Below are 20,825 nucleotides of genomic sequence, written 5' to 3'. Positions count from 1 at the left end.
TTTGTGACATATTTTTCCATTGAGTTGATGTTGACCATTTGTGCTTCTTATCAGCTTTAATCTACACTGTTTTTCTTGTACAAGCATATTATCACTTCTACTCTATTTTGCAAATATTCATCTCATGCCCTGGAGTGTAGTTCCGTTGAATGCACAAGTTGATATTCTTGAAATACTTTGGACAAACTTTTATAAAGAAAAAGGTAACTGTATCCATATGCTGCATAATCTGCTGATGAGACTAGAACTGAGAGGCAGGAGAAGTGTGGTACATGATATGACCATGCAGGAGTGGGTCATTAGTTTGTGTTTGGGTTGTTTGCTTTGGTGTTTAAACAAGGTAGTTGCATTAGATCTCATCATTTATAGCATGCTCATTATCCTCAATGCTTTTGCATTGCGATATTGCAGTGTTTTAATGCATTGTTACATCCCTAGTGACCACTGTCCCGTACAGTGGTATGTTTACACTTCATTTCAGTGATAGAACTGATTCAAACCTTTTGTAGGTCATCAGGTTAATACTTTATTTGTATGGTTGTAGCATGGACAGAGGGAGACAGGAGAACGAGAGCAAAGGAATAAAGAAAATGGACAAAGTATAGATTGCAGGCTTGATTTGGCAATTGTGTTAACAGAACTTTGTATCGAGTGATCACAAAGTCAACAAGAAACAACTAAAGTTCTCAAAACTTTCAGCAAATATAGTCAAATATGTGTACCTCTAAAACAATGGCACAATTGTAACTTTACATTTTCACAAAACCAGACAAATCAGTCACATGCCTACTATGACCAACTGCAGAACACATGTAGCTACTGAACTTTAGCTACTTTGACTGAAATGTAGTTTCTCTATTGGGGTGTTGCTGCTGGTTGTTTCTTGGTGGAATGTGTGTGTTGCTGTTATTTACTGTTCGAGAACAGCTCAAAACAAACAATGTGTTGCGAGTGTGAACCTTGATATGTGGGTGTATCCACCTACGTGTTTTTTTACGTGTTTTTCATTACTTTGTCTTTTACTTGGTTTAATGACCTTGTGTCTAGATGTTTTACAGTGACCATTTTCTGGAGTGTTTTCCAGACAGTAATCGAACTTTGCACTCTTACAGAAACAGCTGTTTCAAATGGTTTGGTGAGCGATGCCATAGAAGAACCACTGTTGGTTCCATAAAGAACCATATTTTTAATAGCAGTGTGACCTTTAGACCTCCTTAAAAGCTTTTTCACACTGACACTCTCAGTCTCAGTTACAAACGTGGTTTGTTATGGAACCAGAAGTAGTTCTTCTATGGCATCACTTGAAAAACCATGTGGAGCATCTTGAAGAGCATCTTTAGGAGTGTGTCAAGCTAACAAAACTTGGGTTTCCTTGAACAGTTCTGAATGTATTTTACGTTATGCCTTTTTTTTAAAGATCATAACAAACTGTTCAAACACAGAATTTGGTTTGGTAATGACAATTTTGGTAAGGCGCTCAATCTAACATTAAGATTTTATGTGTGTTTGCAGTAGGCCCTTAGGAGAGTTGTTTCTTGTGTACATTAATGTCTGCTATTTGAATAGCAATTCTTTTTCACATTAACCAACAGAGACTTATGATGTATGTGATGTTTGTGTGGTTTTAATAAGCAGACCTGTTTTGTCAGATTATCTGGAAAATAATTCTTAAACTCAAACTCTGGTGAACGATTCTTGTTGTTTCATTCATATTTGAAATGAAATATGAATGACTTTGGTGGACTTTAAAAAACTTGACGATTGACGTTGATACTGAACATCCATATTTTGTTCTAGTCAGCCACAGGTACAGACAAGTAGCCTAATTCGCTTAAGCTATATTGTGTTACTCATGAAGAAAATGTTCAGTGGGACAATAAAAAGAAAGGCTGACAGGGATCTGAAACCAAGCATTGGTTTGATGGCAAGCTACAAGGGATACGGTACTTGTTTTGGTTTTCCTTTTCCTCACAACCACACCCCCCCCACCCCGCAACAAACACACATACACACACACACACACTCACTCATATACACACACTACATGAAAGGCTTGTACCTACACCCAAGTAAAGCAACAAATCTTAGTATTGTTTTACCTCCTTCTGGGAAACTAACAGTGCTGCGGCTTCATTGCACAGTTTTACACACACACTCACTTCAAAAGGACAGGATAAAAAGTTTGGAAATGAGAAGGGGAAGGAAAAAAAGGGGGAGGGGTTGGTATGGGACTAATGTAATTGGACAGCTTTTGCTGTGATTGAGAAAAAGAAGTGAAGCAGCTAGGGGCTCCTCTTTTTGGTTTCATGTTTAAAATGAGTGAACAGAAAGACTCCACAAAAAGACTCAAGACCCAAAAAAGCTGGCTTGACAGCAGATAGTATTTCAAGCGTACCAGCAGAGAAAACCAAAACTGAAAAGAACCACATATATGAAAGAAAGCGAAGATTGTTATGACGATACCAGGAGGATACTGAAAAGCGAGTGTTTGTCATGCGTTATGATTATATTGAATCCAAGTTCCTAGACATGTTTCTAAGACTACTGTATATATGTGAATACCTCATAACGGTTCATTATTACATGTTATTTTTCAAGTCAGAAAACAGAATTTGTCTACCATACTGTTCTTTTGTTAACCTCATGACTAAAAGTACATTCATATTCATGTGTGCTTGAAAGAGCATCTTCAAGCACAATCCTTTTCTCTCTCTATCAAAAGGGATTTTTTGTAAAATAAACAAATAATATTGTTTAAAAAGATACAAAAACAGGAAACTCCTAAGGAGTGTTCACACCACTCCAGCTCAGTGAGTGTTTTGTCCTAAGCGGTACAGCTCAGACCCTGTGCAGGCGTCAGGAGTGGCTGACGTCATCTCTTGCTGTTCCATGCACTGCGGAGGAGACAGAGAGAGAGAGAATTGGCTAGCCAACGGAACCCTCTGCTTGCACGTAACGGGCTTCTTTAGATCATGAGCGCCTGAAAATCAGCATTCACCCGCCGCTGTGCTACATCTCTCTTAGAGCATCATTTTCTCTGACTTTAGACGCTCTACTCTATTTGGAAGCTCTACTGGCGCTATCAGACTCACCGCACTTTGTTCCTTGTCCATTCGTCCCCGTCATTCCCCCCCCCCCCTTTCTCTCTCTCTCTCTCTCTCTCAACCACTGTTTACCCCACTCTCTCTCTCTCAGATTTCAGTCAAGTGAATGGAGTGTCTTTGGTGGACACCAGGGGGCACTGGGGAGGAGAAGGCCACTAAACATTAAGTTTACTTATTTTCTGTACTGGAAGAGACAGTAAGATATTTGACAAGTAGTGGAAGTACACAGACATTTCAACAAAGTTTTGTGTACAGATCCTTATTTGATCCTTTGAACAATTAGTCCAACTTCTACGAACCAAACTATGAAACATATTCTTTTTATACACAACATTGCAGAATGAGTCGATCCTCAGTTACCACTGATTTTAAGTCACCACCATAATCCTAGTTAATTAAAGATCACATATTAACAAGCTCCATCCAAAATGACATGTGTTTAAGCTATCAACTTGCTAAGTTATCACCGACGAAGGAAGAACTTCACCTAATGTTTCAACTCGCTGATCTACAAAAGTTGTAACAGCTTGTCCAGGAATGATGCTCATATACCTAAAATCCCCATGGAACCGATCGAGGCTGGTATAGCAACTGCACATGCATACACCACTCTCACCACCTCCACCCATACAAGCACACATGTTCACATCTGCTGAAACTCACGCAAAAGCCTGTACTGAAAATACACACAACGAAACCAACAGTTACATAATGTTAGAAGAGGACATCTACCCCGAACCTCTACATGCATGACAGAATTTGAAACACACACACACACACTCATACTCATGAAACTACTTGTAAGCTATCATTTTCCTTCACTGAGTTGAGGAGTGTGTTGAACCTTTTTAGATCTATCTTTCTACTTGAAATGAAAAACTTAGCCCCCATATTATTACTATTAGCTGTATCATTATATCAGTATTAATAACATTATAATTGTTGGTATACTGTCACTAGTGGGAAGCAGACTTACATTTTTTTGTTCTTTTTTCTACAAACACCACACCCTGTTAGCTGTATTATTTCTTGATTATACCTATTATGACAGTAAATCTGAGAGGACGGATAACCAAGGTCTAACTCTCCTAAAGAAGGAGAGGAGTGGTGTGTCAGAGGTTTGTTTTGCCAGTGGAAGAGGGAAGATATTGGACTTTTAGTCACTTCCCCTATACCCATCAGCCATACCTCCAAGGCACCTCTCCATCACTTCACTTCAGTTGAGTCCTACATATACCTATGTTTTTGCTACTTTATGAAAGAGAGGAAATGTCTGTGCAAGTAGTTCAGTTACCAAACAGAGCAATATAGCAGTAAAATATCTTCCATCAAAGGTCTGGTCCTCTTTTAAGGTGTACAGTATTCCTTCACTGCTTCTGCCACCATCCAGTCATGGGTTGCCACTGTCTCGCTTTGTGCTACTGCTACTGCTGTTATTGTATAGGTTGGGGTTCACCACTAAAGGGTGGGGCACTGTTCCTGTGAAAGGTGCACCTGCTGCAGCATAATTGAAAAGAGGCAAGAAGGGCAAGGTCTCTACTTTGTCCCCTGATGCCATCATATTGAGAGCCATAGGCAGAGCTGCGAGGCTGTATGGGTATGGTAGTAGCTGTGGGCCATAGAGTAGGTAGGGATCCGGGTAAAAGGGTAGTTTGCTTGAGTCAGTATGGGGAACCATCTTCCCCAGTGCCCCAAATGACAAGGGTCCAGGAGGGTACGACATCAAGATCTGTTCCTCCTGTTTCTTACCAGTGCAGTATCCACCTGGTAAGATCAAGGGAAGTGCAAACTCCTGAACAGGATAGTCGGGTTCCCTATGGGGATCTCTCACCATTGGATAGTTGCTGTCTTTTGTCTCTTGCTCTGAATGGGGTACTTGGGGGTGCAGCATGGCACGAGAAGAGGGGGGCTCACTACCCCGTCCTGAACTTGTTGCAAGTACAGGTCTTTGTTTCTCAGCACGCTGCATGCCTGGGTGCGATTGGTTTGGCTCCAATTGTGGCCGCAACTGCAGGTTTAAGGGGCTTGGAGAGTGACAAGGGGACTGTGAGTGCTTTTGAGAGGGTCCTTTTTGAGTGGTTTGAATGACAGAGCATGTGGGAGAGGGCACAGGACTCAGTGGCTCTTCTTTGGGCACGATGAGCGTCACCTCTTCATCTGTGGATCGCCTCTTGTTGGTGATGTATTGGTGTGCAGTTTGCTGGACAAACGCCCTCTCCCTTGCCAGTATTGTCTGCATGGATAAGTCCTCTGCTTGGCTGCTGCAGGCAGTTCTGGATATAGCAAAGACCCTAAGATCTTGAGCTTCTTGTGAATTATTTAAATAATTACTGGCATGAATATCCTCATGTCTCTGTGGGTCTGTTTCTACCTGTTGTTCCAGAACACTACACCTGACTGATTGTAATGCCATGGATAATGGTGGATCTGCCGCTGCTCTACCCTTTGGTGCAGTTTGCATTTGACAGACTTTATCAGTAGGTGTGAGGCTTCTTCTCTGGTCATGGGTGTCCAGACTCCGTTTCTCAGGGGTTCGGAAGTCTAGACATTCTGCTCCATTCATTACCAACACACTGGGGAGACTAGGGGATATGACCTTTGACCTTTCCAGTATGGGACTGGCTGTGGATGTTAGAGTACACAACTGTGGACTGTGGATTTTGTCAAAAGTTTCTATTTCACTAGCATCTACTTCTTGATGCTCTGCATTACCTTCACCCACCTGATTATCAGTTTGTTCAGGATCTGTTTTGGGATAGTTTATAACAGGGATGGGCCGTGCATGTTCTTCTGAAATGTCCAGATCTTTGCTTTGATCTTTGTCTATCTCTGGTGTCACAGAATTTTGATTTTGCACATCCTGCATTTGCTGCATATTCTCTGTAGAACCCCCTAGCTCATGCCGCTTTAAGTGGCAGTTCAGTGCAGCAGCCGTCTTACATACTTTATCACACTGTGAGCAGGTATATCTGGTCAAAGGCCTTCTTCCCAAGCGAACTGGACTACCTTTTTCCAAGAACCTCCGGTTCAGTACATCGCTTGCCTCCCCTAAGTCCGATGCATTTTCTTTGCTTGATGACTGTGTATTACATGGAGCAGAGGTAGACAGAGGTTTGATTTTTGGGTGATTGGTTTTCTGGTGCTCCTCTAACTTTGTCTGAGAGGGGAAAGGAGCTCTGCAAAGCAGGCACACAAACTCAAACAGATGTGTTAGCTCATGTTTGTCTCGTTTCCTAGAGCTGGAGAACCAGCGTCCACAAGACCCACATTCAGAGGCCTGGTCCGCTGACCAGCGTTGTTTGATGTTAGAGGAAACTGTGTATTGAGTTTTCAGCGTAGACTGTGATAAAGCTGCAGAGGTTGGGGGATCAGATGTTCCAGCATCCCCTTTCTCTTCCCCCTTCTGCTCAGGTGTAGAGGGTACAGAAAGTAATTGTGTGTTGTCTTTGATCTCATTATGTTGAATAGTTTCTTTCTCCTCCTCCTTTGTTTCATCTTTTTCTTCTTCTTGTCCTCCATCAACCTCTTTGTTTACATGATTCATAAGCCTCTCGGCTCTCCTCATCAACCTCAGCGATCGTTTGTAGTGCATTTTGCGTTGCCAGCTCTTGGCCTTCTGCATATGCAGGGTCTTTCTCTTGGGTTTATAAGAATAGTATGGTCTCCACAGGTTGTCTTCTCCATCCTGGTCATTCCTGTCCTCTCTGACTTCCTGTCGGAAGAAGTACTTCCTCACCTTCCCTGGCATCCTGGGGTTTTTCCATTTGGGCTCCCCCTCCCTTCCTTCCTGGCTTGATCTACGGTGCCCATGATGCTTGCGGCGGTGGTGATGGGTGTGCCGTTGCTCTCTCTGCTCTTCATGCGGAAGGTTGCTCTTTTTGGCTTTACTGAGGGATGGACTTTTGTCTCTCATGAGGTCTGTCTCAGAGATACTTCTTTTGACAATAGCCTCCTCCCCTATACGCACAGTGATCTGGCACAGAGGCCCACTCCCTTTGACCTCTGAATCCACTGATATGGGCAATGCCTTGTTTAATTCACTCTTGGTGTGAGCTTTACGTCCCTTGTGCAGTGTCTCTGTCTGTGGTTGGATTTTTGAGACTTTCAGGTCTGAGTTTGAGGTATCTGTAGCCCACCTGCTGTGAACATGTGTGTGCTCTTTCTGACTATGTTTTTTAATTTGCTTTTGTGAAGTCATAGCTGATGCCTGATTGCTCTCAGAGGTGCTCTTTCCCTCCCCCGAGGGAATCTTATTTCTTTGAACAATAACAGAGGATGGAAGTCCTGTGCTATGCATGATGACTGAGGGTTTGCTGTGTCCAAATGTAATGACAGAAGAAACAGCTGCCTCTGAGCCTTTAGATTTGCCGCTGGTATTGCCAGACAGACGCTCATTGGACCCTTCCTGCTCACTGCCCTCTGGAGGCGTGTCTGCGTGGGATGTAGGCAGCTTTTTGCACTTCTCAGTGTCCATCTTGATAAGTATTCTTTCAGGGTCAGGCTTAATATCTTCAGGATGAAGATCCTTAAGGAAGGACTCCAATTTACTGGTGTCCAGAGTTGGAGGGAGGCTGCAGTCTAGAGGCAAAGGCAGATTAACTGATGAGTCAGACTTGAGTAGTCCATCAGCCAATGCGTGGCTGTATGTTTTGTACGGCCGTTTCTGAGAGCGCATTGGCAGTAGCCGGTAGAGTTTAAGGGCATTAACTTTCTGCTTGTAGCCCCCGTTAGCCGTCTTCTCACTTGAGATAAGGCCAGGGCTAATTCCATGGAAGGCCTTCTGGTGTGTTTTGAGGTTGTAGTAGGTAGGGAAGGCCTCCCAGCAAAATATACACTGGTATCGCCTTTCACCAGTGTGCCACACCTCATGTTTGGTGCGGTATTCTGCAAGAGCAAAAACCTTGTCACAATAATGGCAGGGGTACTTCCGACGCCATGAGTGCACGTTAGAGTGCCTTTTGAGGCTTGACAGGGTCATGTAGGAGCGTTCACACACTGAGCAGAAGTAAATGATATGTCCATCAACAACCTTCACAAAGTGATCCTCATCCCTAAGGCCATCGCTGTGAGGCAGCGCCCCAGCGTGGTGTCCATGGAGGCCTCGTCCCTTCTTTATGGGTCGGCCAGGTCCTGTCTCTTGCCCATTCTGCTCTGGCTCTGCAGCCTCGCCTTTTTTCTCCACCTCCCCCTCCTCCAAAGGTTCCTGTTTGGGTTGGATGGGGAAAGCTGGCAGTGCTTGCCGACAGGTGGCCTCGTGGGACTGGAGTCTTTTATTATGGATGAAGGCTTTACCACAGTGGCGGCAGCTGAGTACCCGTCCCCCCCGATGGAGGCGCATGTGGACGGTGAGGGACGAGGCAGTGCTGAACAGACGGTGGCACACCCCACACAGCAGCTCTGGCTTTGGCACTGCCCGATAAGAGTCATGAAAAGATGAAGGGGGGAGAGTCAAGGGAGAGACAGAGGATGGAGAAAGAGGAGGAGGGCTTGATGAAGATGATGGTGGGTTAATACTGGGAAGAGGCAGGCTCAGTTCAACATGTAGGCTGTTTCCCTTCCGCTTTTTTCCTTTTGAACTTTCCACGTCCTTTGTCAGCTGACCTTGGAAGGCTCTCGCACTCAGGTTGAATAAGATATGTGCTGTCTCTGTTGTTGAGTGTTCTGGATAGTCATTTGGCAGACCAGATCCAGATGTCTCTCTTGAGTAGTCCATTTTAGCAGATGTGTGTAAAGCAGATGTTGGAAAGTGGGGACCACTACCAGCCACAGAAAAGGACAAAGTGGGTTTGCAGTTCTTGTTGACAGGTGCAGTCAAATCAATGGGAAGAGTGGAGGTGGAGGAGCAAGGCATGCATTCTGATTTTGATGCTTTGGACAAGTGTTTGTCTCTGACAGTGTCTTCCTTCCATGCAGTGCCATCAGAATCATCTCTGTCGTATGTCACAGAAGAGGAGGGGGAGTGAATACGGGGACAGTGCTTTTTTGGGGAAAAGCTAGGCAGTCCTGCGCTGATGGGGAAACTCAGAGATATTCGTGTGGTTTTGCCACCGTCCACTTCATCTGTCCCCTCTCCCATTCTGTCTCCCCTCATCTGTTTATTCCTGTGTTTCATTTGATTCCTTTCCTTGAGTTCTCTGAGGCACACTTTGAAATTGTGGCTCACCTCAAACAGATTCTTAAAAAAGCAAGAGGTCACAATGCCGTTCAGCAGTGTCAGAACCACTGAGCAGAATGAGGTAACTGCTAGAACTGTGTCCACCACTGGAGCGGAAGATTGGCGGGCATGCAGAAAAGGAGAAAAGACAGGTGGAGAAGACCTCAACTCATGGAAGTGGATGTTGAGGGTGGTGATGATTCTTAGATGGATGTAGAACTGTGTCTTCTCACAGATTGGAGTGGGACCAGCCAGGCAATGTTCATTTAGCTCCAAGGATGCAGTACAAGTGTGGAGGAGGTTCCAGCCGTCCATTTCGGACACCATGACCCCACCCCTAAACCTGAAAAAAGGAACAAAAATTATTTGTGGACTTTAATGTTTGGCACATCTATGTATTTCAGACAGCTGTGTAGATGCAGAGATGGTCTCAGCTGAAAAATAATGCATTGCAGTTCGATAACCAATCAGCAAGTCGGGTGGAAAATTTCGTTACCTGTTTGATCATCATGCTATAGATCTGTCATGGTTGGCATGAAACATCTATATATCCCATTTCTGTGATTTCTCCCTGGTAATGCCAGACTGAGTAAAGTAAGAGATGGTTCGAAACATTTCAGAACTTCACTTAATAGAATGCTGTTAAGACCTGGTCTCTTACTTAAAGAGAGATTTTATACCAACGCTTTAAATGTGCCTTAGCTTTAGAGCTAGCTGGATTGCAGATAAACCACGAAAATGAGTTTATCTGCAATTCTGTAATGCTAATATTCGTACAAGTTCATCTCTTCAAGTTCAAAATTGCTTTATTGGCTTGTAAAACATGCACACTTTGCCTTTTAAAAGAGAATATATTTAGTTTAAGTAGTTTTAATTATGCGACACAAGAAAAATTCCCAGTCATGGTTTTCTGCCTGCTTTTCAGCCAGGCAGGCAGGCAGGCCTCTGTAAAATTCCACAAGCAGCCCTGAACACACTGAAACTAGGTCAGCACTGTTATTGCAGAGAGAGAGAGAGAGAGAGAGAGAGAGAGAGAGAGAGAGAGAGGCAGAGAGATAAAGAGCCAGGCCAGAGACAGGAACAACCAAACACACACATAAAGACACACACACACACACACAATCACAGGGACGAGCAAACACAGGCATATATTCCCTCCCACAACCATGCACACACCTAGCACATTTGCAAGAAGGCAGGCGCATATGAACAGGTTTGCCGGTAAACAAGCCACTTGACAGGTAGCTTCACTGGCACACCGCAGAAGCAGCTACTGAGAGTGTGCAAAGGAAATAGGGCCGTAATTACAGATGTTACATAATGTAGAGATACAGGAAGTACATGAGAGGAAAGACATAACATGTCTAGGTTATATAGAAATGCCTCTTTAATGGGTTATTTGTCTATTACATCAATTCGAAGAGAAATATATGTGAGATACCGAGGAAGAAACGACCTGTCCTGCACCTGTTTCAGAAGACATTCAAAAATGACAGCCCAAAACAAGTATTGCTTAGAAGGGCTGCACATGTCAGTATTTCACAGTGTTTGTACGATGAATGAGGGAAATACATCTGCCCCTGTCTCTCTCACCCCTCTCTTCTCTCTTTGTGTGTGACGCACACACTGCCTCTCAACAACCAGTCCCTAGCTCAAGAGGCTGGCCAAGCGTGACAGGGGCTTTACCACCCCCCCACCCACCCCCCTTCTCAACACCCCAGCCCAGCTCCCCCTCTACTCAAACATGCGACTGCCTGAAAGAGTTAGTGACAAACATTCGGCCGACTGTACCACCCCTAAACATATAGCCCTATACATGCATAAGGGGCACCCTGTAAACAGCATACAAAACAAATACTTGTTTGCTTCTCTGCTCTGTGTCATATTACATTAAAAAACTAATAAATTTGCATATTTATTAGCAGACAAAATAGGTGGAAGAAAGCAGTATCAGCCTTGTATGTCTGTCTTTGGAGCATTATTTCTGTGTTGTATTTTATTGTAAGTACATTAAATATGCATAAAGTATGCATAAGTGAGACAACAGAAAAGAAAGTTCTCATATTATGCATACACAGTGCTGTTTTCACACAAAAACCTTGCATCTCCAAAATGGCAACTTTACAGAAGAAAAGTTTATTCCAATTATTTTATTCCAAGTCATTTTGGAGCATTTCTATTGGTCTATTCATCAGGTAGAGAACAACTTCCAGATAGTGAAAAATGGCAATAATGGACACAAGGGCTTGCCTGACAGCAATGTCATGCTGCGTTCTGTATCAGTGAAATACGAACAAGCTGATTAGGAAGCTGCTTATGTGGCACGAGGGGTTAAAGTGTTTCCATTTCACAGTGTTAGTGAAGGAATCAGAGCAGACGGACTGACTGGTGCTAGAAAAGGGTATGGAGGCCGCTAGTTTCCATGTGGCCTGCGACAGGGCCGACCAAGCTGAGCTGGACTGTGAAAAGGGGGCTGTCACTAGATCCTGAACTCTTCACAACCCCCCGGCCAAAAAAACATGGTTGAGCCAGCCAGAGGGAAGGGGAGGGGAGGTGAGAAGAGACAGTAAAAAGGAGTAGAGCGGTTGTATGAGGGGCGAGTGGGAAGAGGGCGGGAGGAAGAGGTATGAAGGGAGAGGTATGGAAGGGTTAAGAGGTAGTGGTGGTTTCCAGTACAGTCCTTCTTCCACTCTTCCACATCTCTAATGTGCTGAGAAGCAGAACGTTTGTACAGCACTTTCCCTCTGCAGAAAGTGGCGTATCTGCTTTCTTTGCCATGAGAAGCAATGCTCTGGTGACTGTGCTCATGCACAACCCCATGCTTGATCTGCTCGGGCTCAGCCCAGCAACTGATTTCCATGATCTATTCTCGTAATTGATTCAAGATATGCATTTGAAAAAGAGAGAAACGTACGAATGAAGTTGCAGTGAAGGAAGAACTTGACTTATGAAAGGAAGTCCCAAATACAGTGTTACCATGTTACAGTAAAAACATGGAGGCCCGGCATACCCTGTCCCGTCAGACCTATTTGCCCTACACAAAAAGGCTGTTTTATGCACCATACAGTCCTTGTTTTTGTCTGTGATGATAGGGAAACCCCTCGGACTCATGCTTACCATGCTTTCAATAATGAAATCATGATATAATACTTTCTTCTTTACTACATTAGGCCTTCTTTAGGCCTTTTAAGCAGGAAACAAAATATCTGCATCAAAAATAAGCAATCTAAGTATGCTGCATTCAGTTACCGTACTTTAGTTGTTTCCTCAAAATTACATTCAGTTCTGACTGCAGTGAGGGTTAACTTGGCTTATGATAGGAGGTCCCAAATACAGTGTTACCATGTTACAGTAAAAACATGGAGGCCAGCTATACTTTGTCCTGTCAAATCTAAAGACCCCCCTTTAAAGAAAAAGACCAAATTAAACACTGACAGGGGCAAAGTGACAAAGAATCCCGTAAAAACCCACACCCATTACACCATTTTGTAACACCAAAGGGGCAAACTGAGCAAACTGCTGAAGTCTTGATCATGATTCCTACAAGCCCTGTGGCCCTAAGGCGTCATGGACATTTCAGATAAGCTCTACGAAAAATAAAATAAAGGTCAGAGGAAGATAGGTCTCAGTTAAATTAGCCTAATATTAAGCAACACTTTTTTATTTTATGAAATTGCTTACTAAAACAAAACTTGCCCGCTTTCGGTCATTTCCATTATGCTTCGGAAATATTCCAGAGCAGCACTTTCACGGTAAACATGTAAACATCCTAAAAACGTCACTTCTCCTCATTTCAGTTCTATCTGAGCGACTCATCGGCCCTGAAAAAAGAACTGCGTGGTTCAGCCACAAGAGGAGAGGATAAGGGAGGCAGGCCTTGTTTAGCACCACACACACACACACACACACACACACACACACACTCTTGCACACACACTCTCGCGCACACTCTCCTGCGGCCGCACACGCTCACATACACACAAACAGGACAACACTCATTTCGGATGTCCACGCAGAACCAAAACAACATCGATATGGCAGTGGTGAAGGAGCGCCTGAAGCAGGAAGAAGAGAAGAATGAGAAGCAGAAGAGGAAAAAAGAGAGTCTCTCTCTCTCTCCCGTCTCTGCTAGGCAAGCACACAACAAGACAACGTACCTCGGAAAACCTCCTGCTGCATCTCTGCTGCGATGTGTTCTCTCTCCCCCTCTCTCTCTCTCTCTCTCACTCTCCCTCCCTCGTTCTGTGTGTGCTTGTCTGCGTGTGCCCGTGTGTGTGTGTGCGCGCGCACACACACACGAGAGAGGGAGCACAGCGCAGGCAGCGAGAGACGCGCACACGCACACACTCGCGCACACACAGGCAGCACTATGTAGAGACAGAGGGCAGGAACGACTCTCACACTCTGACTCTCCCCCCCTCCCGTCCTCCTCCACCTCTCCTTCCCTCTCTCCTGCTCGCCACGCACTCTCCGTCTCTCGATCTCTCTTTCTCTTGCACTTCGGTTCGCCTCGGACACATGATTCCGGGCTGTTTTCGCATTTCCATCCCCCCCCCTCCATTCCAGCAACTATCCCCTTTCCCCCCTACCCACACCCCTTTTCCATCCTCATTTCAATTCCAGTGCCTCTTTTTCATATTGAGAACTATTGTTCTTTGCAAACAAACACACATGCACAGGCTACTCTCTGTACTCCATATACACAAAGCCTGGTGATAGTGAGGGAGGGAGGGAGTGAGGGAGGGAGAGTGAAAGAGAGGGAGAGAATGAGCGAGGGAGAGGGAGAGGACGCCATTTAAGCAGTTTGTTACGAGCACTGCCAGTCCCCAAAATGGCTGAAAACAAACAGGAGCCATGCCAACAGGGGAAAAAAACCTGGGCACAGAAAGAGACAGAGGGAAAGGAGATAAAGAGCAAAGTAGAGGAGTGGAGAGTGAAAGGAAAAGGGAGGGAGAGAAGCAGAAGGGGAAAGAAACAGAGAAAGGGAGAGAGAGAGAGACAGAGAGAGAGGACAATACTTTGGGCGAAGCACAACTCTTTAAATAAGTGAAGTAGTTGAAAGGAAAGAGAGATCAAAGAGGTGGACATGGACATGCTCCTTGGTTTCCATTTTCTTCTCCCTTTACTGCACTCCATCAAGGGCTAGAGTTTATGGTGAGCAGTGCTGAAGGAGCCAAGTAAACATTTTAAGTTCTGCCCAAACTTGAGGAGCTGAGAGTTCGGTGGCGATTGATGCAGAGACACAGATTAGGCCCCTTCTTCTTCAGACTTCAGACCATCAGACTGGAGGTTTGAAGATGGGAAACCAGCTATATATTGTTAGGGTCACGCAAAGGTGTTTATCACTTTTTTTTTCTTTTTTTTTTACCTCATTTGAATCCGGCAGTTGTTCTTTACATTGTCTTAAGATTTCATAATGAATGGAGCTTGGTGTGTGCTTGCTTTTTTACTTGGGGGTCATCTTTAGCTTGTAAGGTAGGCTGGTTTTTAAAAATACTTCTAACTAGATTCTGCTAACACTCTTGTCTTAAGGTTAACATAGAAGCTTGGTGCTCACTAGTTGATTGAGGTGCTGATTCAGGTGTAGTTTCAGGCCAGCTAGAAGTGTGAATGGCAGAGGAGGAGCCAAGTGCTTCCGATCTTGATAAATTAGGTGTGGAGCCACTCAGAAATCAGTGTGCTTGCTTTTTTACTTGGGGTCATCTTTAGCTTGTAAGGTAGGCTGGTTTTTTAAATATACTTCTAACTAGATTCTGCTAACACTCTTGCAGTGCTCCAACATTGCTTGGAACAAACTCTTTCTTCGTTGACTTTCATTGAAAGTTAAAAAAGGTTTTTATCTCCTCCTGAAAAGGTGCCATTTTGGAGATACAAGACTTTGGAGATATCACAGCCTTGCATGTCAGGCCTACAGACACTAACTATCTAGCGTGCCTTGTAATGCTGCCTTCAGGCTATCATGCACATCAAAGTGTAGCATAGCATGAAGAAGATTCTGGTATCAACATGCTATGGCTGAAATTCTATGTCTGCAGGGTCTCTCTGGGAAGGAAAGTGATTCTCTTTTTCTAAGCTTTTCCTTACTTTTCTTGCTGCCGTTAACCATTTATGTTTCATTTTCAAAAGACTGTCCCATTGCACCCACCCATCCCTCATCCATCTCCCCTCTGCCCCTCTCTTTATTTCTTACGCTCTCCCTCTCTTGCTCCTACATTGTATGCCAGGCCACTTGTCTCCATGGGAACTCTGTCTGGAACGGGTGTTCGTCTTATGATCTTGCCGGCTTTTAATAGAACTTTGTCTTTTCTTTCTCAACCATTCCATTTATCCTTCCACAACTCATGCTGAGAACAAGTGCTAAGAAGTTGCCGTATGTATTTTGTGGTTTTGCGTACTGCAATCTATGTATGTTCCAGCATTCCCTACTGCGAAATGACTGCAGACTGCTGTTGACTCCATAAGTGAAGTGCAGGCAATCAATTCAAGCGCTTACCTCAAAGTCAGCGTGCTTTTCAGTGCAGAACTGTGAGGCCGCAAAGCCACAGAAATGAGAGGTAAATGGAAAAAGTGTTGATGACTGAGGTGCACTGGCTCTGAAACCTTAAAGAACGCTTCACTTGGTGCATCGGGTTCAGGATCATACAGAGCCAAAGGGAGATTTTACCGCTGCAGTTGGAGTTCACAAGTTACATAACGTCTGGATTTCTGGAGTATCGCAAACTTTGATTTTGTCATGTCTGTTAGATATGGCAAGTCACAAATTCTTCCAGGCATACAGGATTGTGCAAAGGCTTTAGGTAAAAAGCTCCTTGTCTTGGCAGTAGGAGTTTATTTACTCAGTAAAACACTAATATAAGTATAAATACAAACAACTTTTATATAGAAAGAAGTAATGTCAGATCATGTGTTTATTTAAACGTTTTTAAAGCTCTCCTCATGGGAGTCTTTTATTATATAGTTCTAAACTATATAATAGTTATATAATAGTGATTTGGTAAAGTAGTGCTTAGTAATGTTAAACCAGGTAAGCTGATGATAAAATTGTACAAATACACAAGCTATCTAGGGGTGTCTAGGAGTAATCTGGAACCAAGCCTTGTTCTTTAAACCAGTTCACAAGATTTCAGCAGCTTTCTTCAGAATATTTCTTCTTTTTTACTGTTTAATGTTTACCTGCATCTCTTCTGATGTGTTGAATCCCCCCCCCCTTTCCCCAATTTTGCACTGCCAATTAGCCCACCCCTTTCCCTAGCACTAGCACAATGCGCCTGACACTAGGAGGGTAAGGACTATATGCTATTCCAGCGGCAAAGCAAAGTGAGCCAAAACTTGAGCTCCAAGAAGCAGGGGTCGTCCAATGTAAGAGTGTTGCAAGGATTGGACTGAAGAAGCAAGGCGAAAGAGGTGGGAGATGAAAGAGCGACCCTGGGGAATGATTCGGGTTTGTTGTCCGAGGTGGTAATGTTGAGGTGAAGGTGAGCAAAAGTGATGCACATTTTCATCACGAGAAGGAGAGGAGAGGGGAGTGGGGCGATTTTATGGTGCGTAGTAATGGAAAGGAGGAGTTTGGGCGTGGTCCTTCTCCCAAACTTTTAGTTATTACATAACTCAATTTATAGTGCTGTTGTATTAAAACAGTTGTGAGACTGGAAGTAATATGAACCACTGTCATGATTTACGCTTTAATCTTATTGCTGTGTACGCAGTAGTGTTGATTTAGCCAGAAGCAAACATACCCTCTTTACCTTGTTCTCAATATGCGGTCATATTTGCTATTTTATTTTTCCACAGAATCATCTTCTAGCTTGGCCTAATGTTGACAACAACTTGCACAAATGTTTTCTGTCCAGAGCTGATCAAAGACTGCCTTAATTTGACATATGGATCAGCGGACACTAACGAGCAAGCCATGGCCAGCTGAATCTCCAAGGCAACAAAGAGCCTGGGACATCTGGACAGAGCCACACGCAGACTCCTGGTGAGTTTTTGGGGAAGAGGGGAGTGGCGAGTGCGTCACTGTGTGTTTGTGTGTAGAGGCAGGCATGGGCGTTCTGGGCACAATAAATATGATAGATATGAAGTATTCCATAATATGTTTCAGTTCGGCTGTTTGATGCATAATACTGTTGTTGTTGACAGGAAAACCACAATGATCAGTTTTATGAAAGTATTACAAAAGGTTCTTTGAGCGATGGCATACTTTGGTAAAATTAATGTGAGTGTGAGGAACCATGACATTTTTAAAGAACCTTTACATTTACACTAATAGATCTCTATCATGAAACCAGAAGTGGATTTTCTATTGCATCGGCCCTTTGAGGGACCTTTATTTTTAAGAGAGTATGAGGCCTTATAAGCGTATAAGCATGGAACTAAACAGCTCCACCAAAAATAGCCAATGTAAGTATTAGTAAGTAAGTAATTCATAAGGTTATGCAACTGGTACGAAACAAAAAAGGCCCTGAAAGGACTTATATTATACACATACATATACTTTTGAGGAAATTAATCCCACACACCAAAAAGGCTACCATGAGATAAAAATAAGCCTGAAAAGGGACACAAGAGAAAAGAGGTACGAAACTAGAAGACCGAACGAGAGCAAGCGGCTGGAGAGGATGGGTGGAAAATCAGCTGGGAGGGGTGCTTGATGGGAGGGGGGGGGGGGGCATTGGGGGGCTTTTTTCCACTGCCAGGGAAAAAACGGCTAAATCAAATTAATTAGCTTCTTCATCTCACAGTCTTAACTCAGGCATGCTGTACCAGGAGAGAGAGAGAGTGAGCGAGAGGAGAATGTGTTTGTGTATGTACACGCTGGTGGTTGAGATTGGATTGGGGGGGGCGTGAATGCCTTGTTTTGTATGTGGGCTATTCAGAAGAGAAGGCAAGGAGGGAAGAGCGAACAGTAATAGGCTGATAAGAAGGAAGGTTATTTTGGAAGCTTTTCTTCAGCAGCAAGGGAGAGGAGGAAGTGGGAATAGGAGGCCGTACGGTTTGCGTTTGAGAGTGAGGTGTTCCGTGCATATGATATTTCCTTTTAATCCACTACACAGTTTTCAGCGCATCATCAGCAAGCTCTGCCTTTCCTTCCTGTCTTGCCTCCTTAAATAGATCCCTCACCCAGAGTCGTCTAGAGAAAACAGAGTGAGGTAGAGTCGCAGGGAGGGGACACAGAAAAAGAGGAGTCCAAAAAGGGAGGAAAGATATAAAAGGAGAGAGAGAAAGAAAGAAAGAGGCAGATGGTCAGAACTGTTTGGCAGCTTTCCATGAAACCACAACAGCAATAGACCAAAGCAAAAAGTATGTTTGGAGGGAGTGGTGGAGATAGACAGATACACAGCAATGCAGGGGTGATGGGATTGTCAATAAACAACCAGCAATAGAGAGGGAAGACTTTTCCTGAGGTTTGATGAATAAATATCAGCTGAAGAGCGACTTCTTCTCCACAGGTTTCTGCATAGTTTCATTTCTACATCCAGGTTCTACATTTTGTGTTTTGCTTGTAAATTGTTTGTATTAGGTGTAGTGTGCCACTATACATCCAAATGCATTCAGATACTTTAGGTTGTACCCATTCCTGACACAGATTTGCAAATGCTAACACACACAGCTTGTCTAGTCCCTATAGAGAAGTATTGCCAATAGAATAGGACTCTCTGGAGCAGATAAACCTGAACCTATTGGCACCATGCTGCCTTATGCCAGGCATGGGCTAGAGAGATATAAAGCCCCCAGCATTAAGCTGTGGAGCAGCAGAACTGTGTTTTGTGAAATGATGGTGCTTCATCCAATACATTTGGGTGGTGATCATCCAACTTCCTGACCTTAGTAACACTCTTGTTACCGAATGCAGTCAAATGCTCACAGCAGTGTCCCAAAATATTGCAGAAAGCCTTCACAAAGCAGGATAGGTTCTTTTTTAATACCTTTGATTTGGGACAAAATCAGATGTCCCAGTGCTTTTGTCCATATAGTGTATCTAAAAGGAACCAAAATAGTTCAGAGTCTTTGGACATTAACTTTTCGGAGTGAATGACTAAGCAACTTTTATACGTTACTCTGGATAAGTGCATTTGCTAAATGCCATAAATGTAAATGCTCAGTTGATGCTTGACTCTAAGCATGCTAACATTGACATTTCATAAAATACAATCTTTCCATCATTAAACATTTACTGTTGACCTGTGCTGCTGCAACCTGTTGATAGCAGACCATAAGTTTTACCTGGTTCATATGAGGCATACAGTCCAGTTTAGGGATGGCACCTCAGACTGATCTAGGGTTGGTTCCTGTCTACATTTGAAATAACATATATACTGGTCCTAGATCTGCACTCTTTATTTTCAGAAACACGTGCATGTAGGTCTGTGTAATGTTAATTATGAAAAAAAAAACAGTTTCAGCCTTCAGCTAAAACTGGGACATCATTTCAATCATGTAAAGCCTAAACCATGAAATAACTTTCAGAAAATGTTTGACCTTCGGACCAATAAAAACACTTTCACATCTGTATAATTGTTGATACATTCAGATTTTTTTGCTCACAGCAGGTGGTTTTAAACAAACTAAAACATATAGAACACAATTTTCCTGAAGTAGTTTCAGACATAGAAATCTATATGTATATTGTTTATGCAGTGCACAGATAGTCCACCAGGGAGCAGAAAATATGTATTTTATTTTATTTTTTTATGTAACTATTGTAATTATAATGTATTTAATTATATATTGTTATTGGAATTACCTAATTAAGTAATTAATTATTTCTGTACCACACTGATGTTGCAGAGATCTCAAAAACGTATAATTAGTATCAAATATGATTCACTCGTGTTTTTAGTATTGCTGCGACCTGACCAGGATCTGAGTACCTCATTTCATTACCTTTCATGTTCATACCCGAAATAACGGAAAGCTCATTCTAAATCTAAACTGAACACACTTGTTTGCTAATTCTGCTGTTAGTTTACTAAACTAACACCTCCTTGAATAATAGTTTTTTATACTGCACCATTTCTCATAATCAGTTTGTCTACTTACTGGTATGAAAACGTATGATTATATTGGCATATTACCATCTCTGCATTAGCTTTCAGTTGAATTCAGAATTTATATATATAAGTTTTATTGTGGGGTTTTAAAGCATTTAATGAACTGACTCCTGCTATCATCAAATTAAAAAACTTCAAACAAACATTTACAGATTAGACTAGGAAGGTAGGTAAATAGCTAAATGTGTTTTGTGAATTTCTATGATGAATTAAGTATGGCCATAAGTGATGATAACTGACTGACTCCAACAAAAGCAGTATAAAATTTGAACACCCTTGGTTTTGGTAGAAGCAATAAATGACCAGATGTCCTAATACTTTTGTCCATATAGTGTATCCATAATCAGCAGTAAACATAACTGCTGCAAGTATTTGTCACTGTACTATGTCCAGTGAAATGTGTCACATCAATCCTGTTCCCCCCTAGTGGCCATCTCCCTGTGTCTCCTGAAGTACTCCCACCCTGAACTGAGCAGATTAACTGAGTGTTAATACAGGAACATAAAAACCGGGGTT

The 20,825-nt window shown here is 43.1% G+C and overlaps 1 protein-coding gene across 1 annotated transcript; it reads right to left on the bottom strand.

The window, feature by feature from the left end:
- Positions 1-501: 501 nt before the first annotated feature.
- Positions 502-13,597, bottom strand: zbtb4 (zinc finger and BTB domain containing 4). The gene is made up of 2 exons (XM_072668104.1): positions 13,416-13,597; positions 502-9,601 (listed from the first exon to the last, which is right to left on the bottom strand). The coding sequence occupies exon 2, from the start codon at positions 9,583-9,585 to the stop codon at positions 4,495-4,497; it is 5,091 nt and encodes a 1,696-aa protein (XP_072524205.1). The 5' UTR covers positions 9,586-9,601; positions 13,416-13,597; the 3' UTR covers positions 502-4,494.
- Between the last annotated feature and the right edge of the window lie 7,228 nt (positions 13,598-20,825).

The sequence above is a fragment of the Salminus brasiliensis genome, chromosome 22 (assembly GCF_030463535.1).
Source record: "Salminus brasiliensis chromosome 22, fSalBra1.hap2, whole genome shotgun sequence".
Taxonomy (NCBI): Eukaryota; Metazoa; Chordata; class Actinopteri; order Characiformes; family Bryconidae; genus Salminus; species Salminus brasiliensis.
The sequence above is the reverse complement of the archived record's forward strand: the minus strand, read 5'-3'. Positions and strand labels throughout refer to the sequence as shown.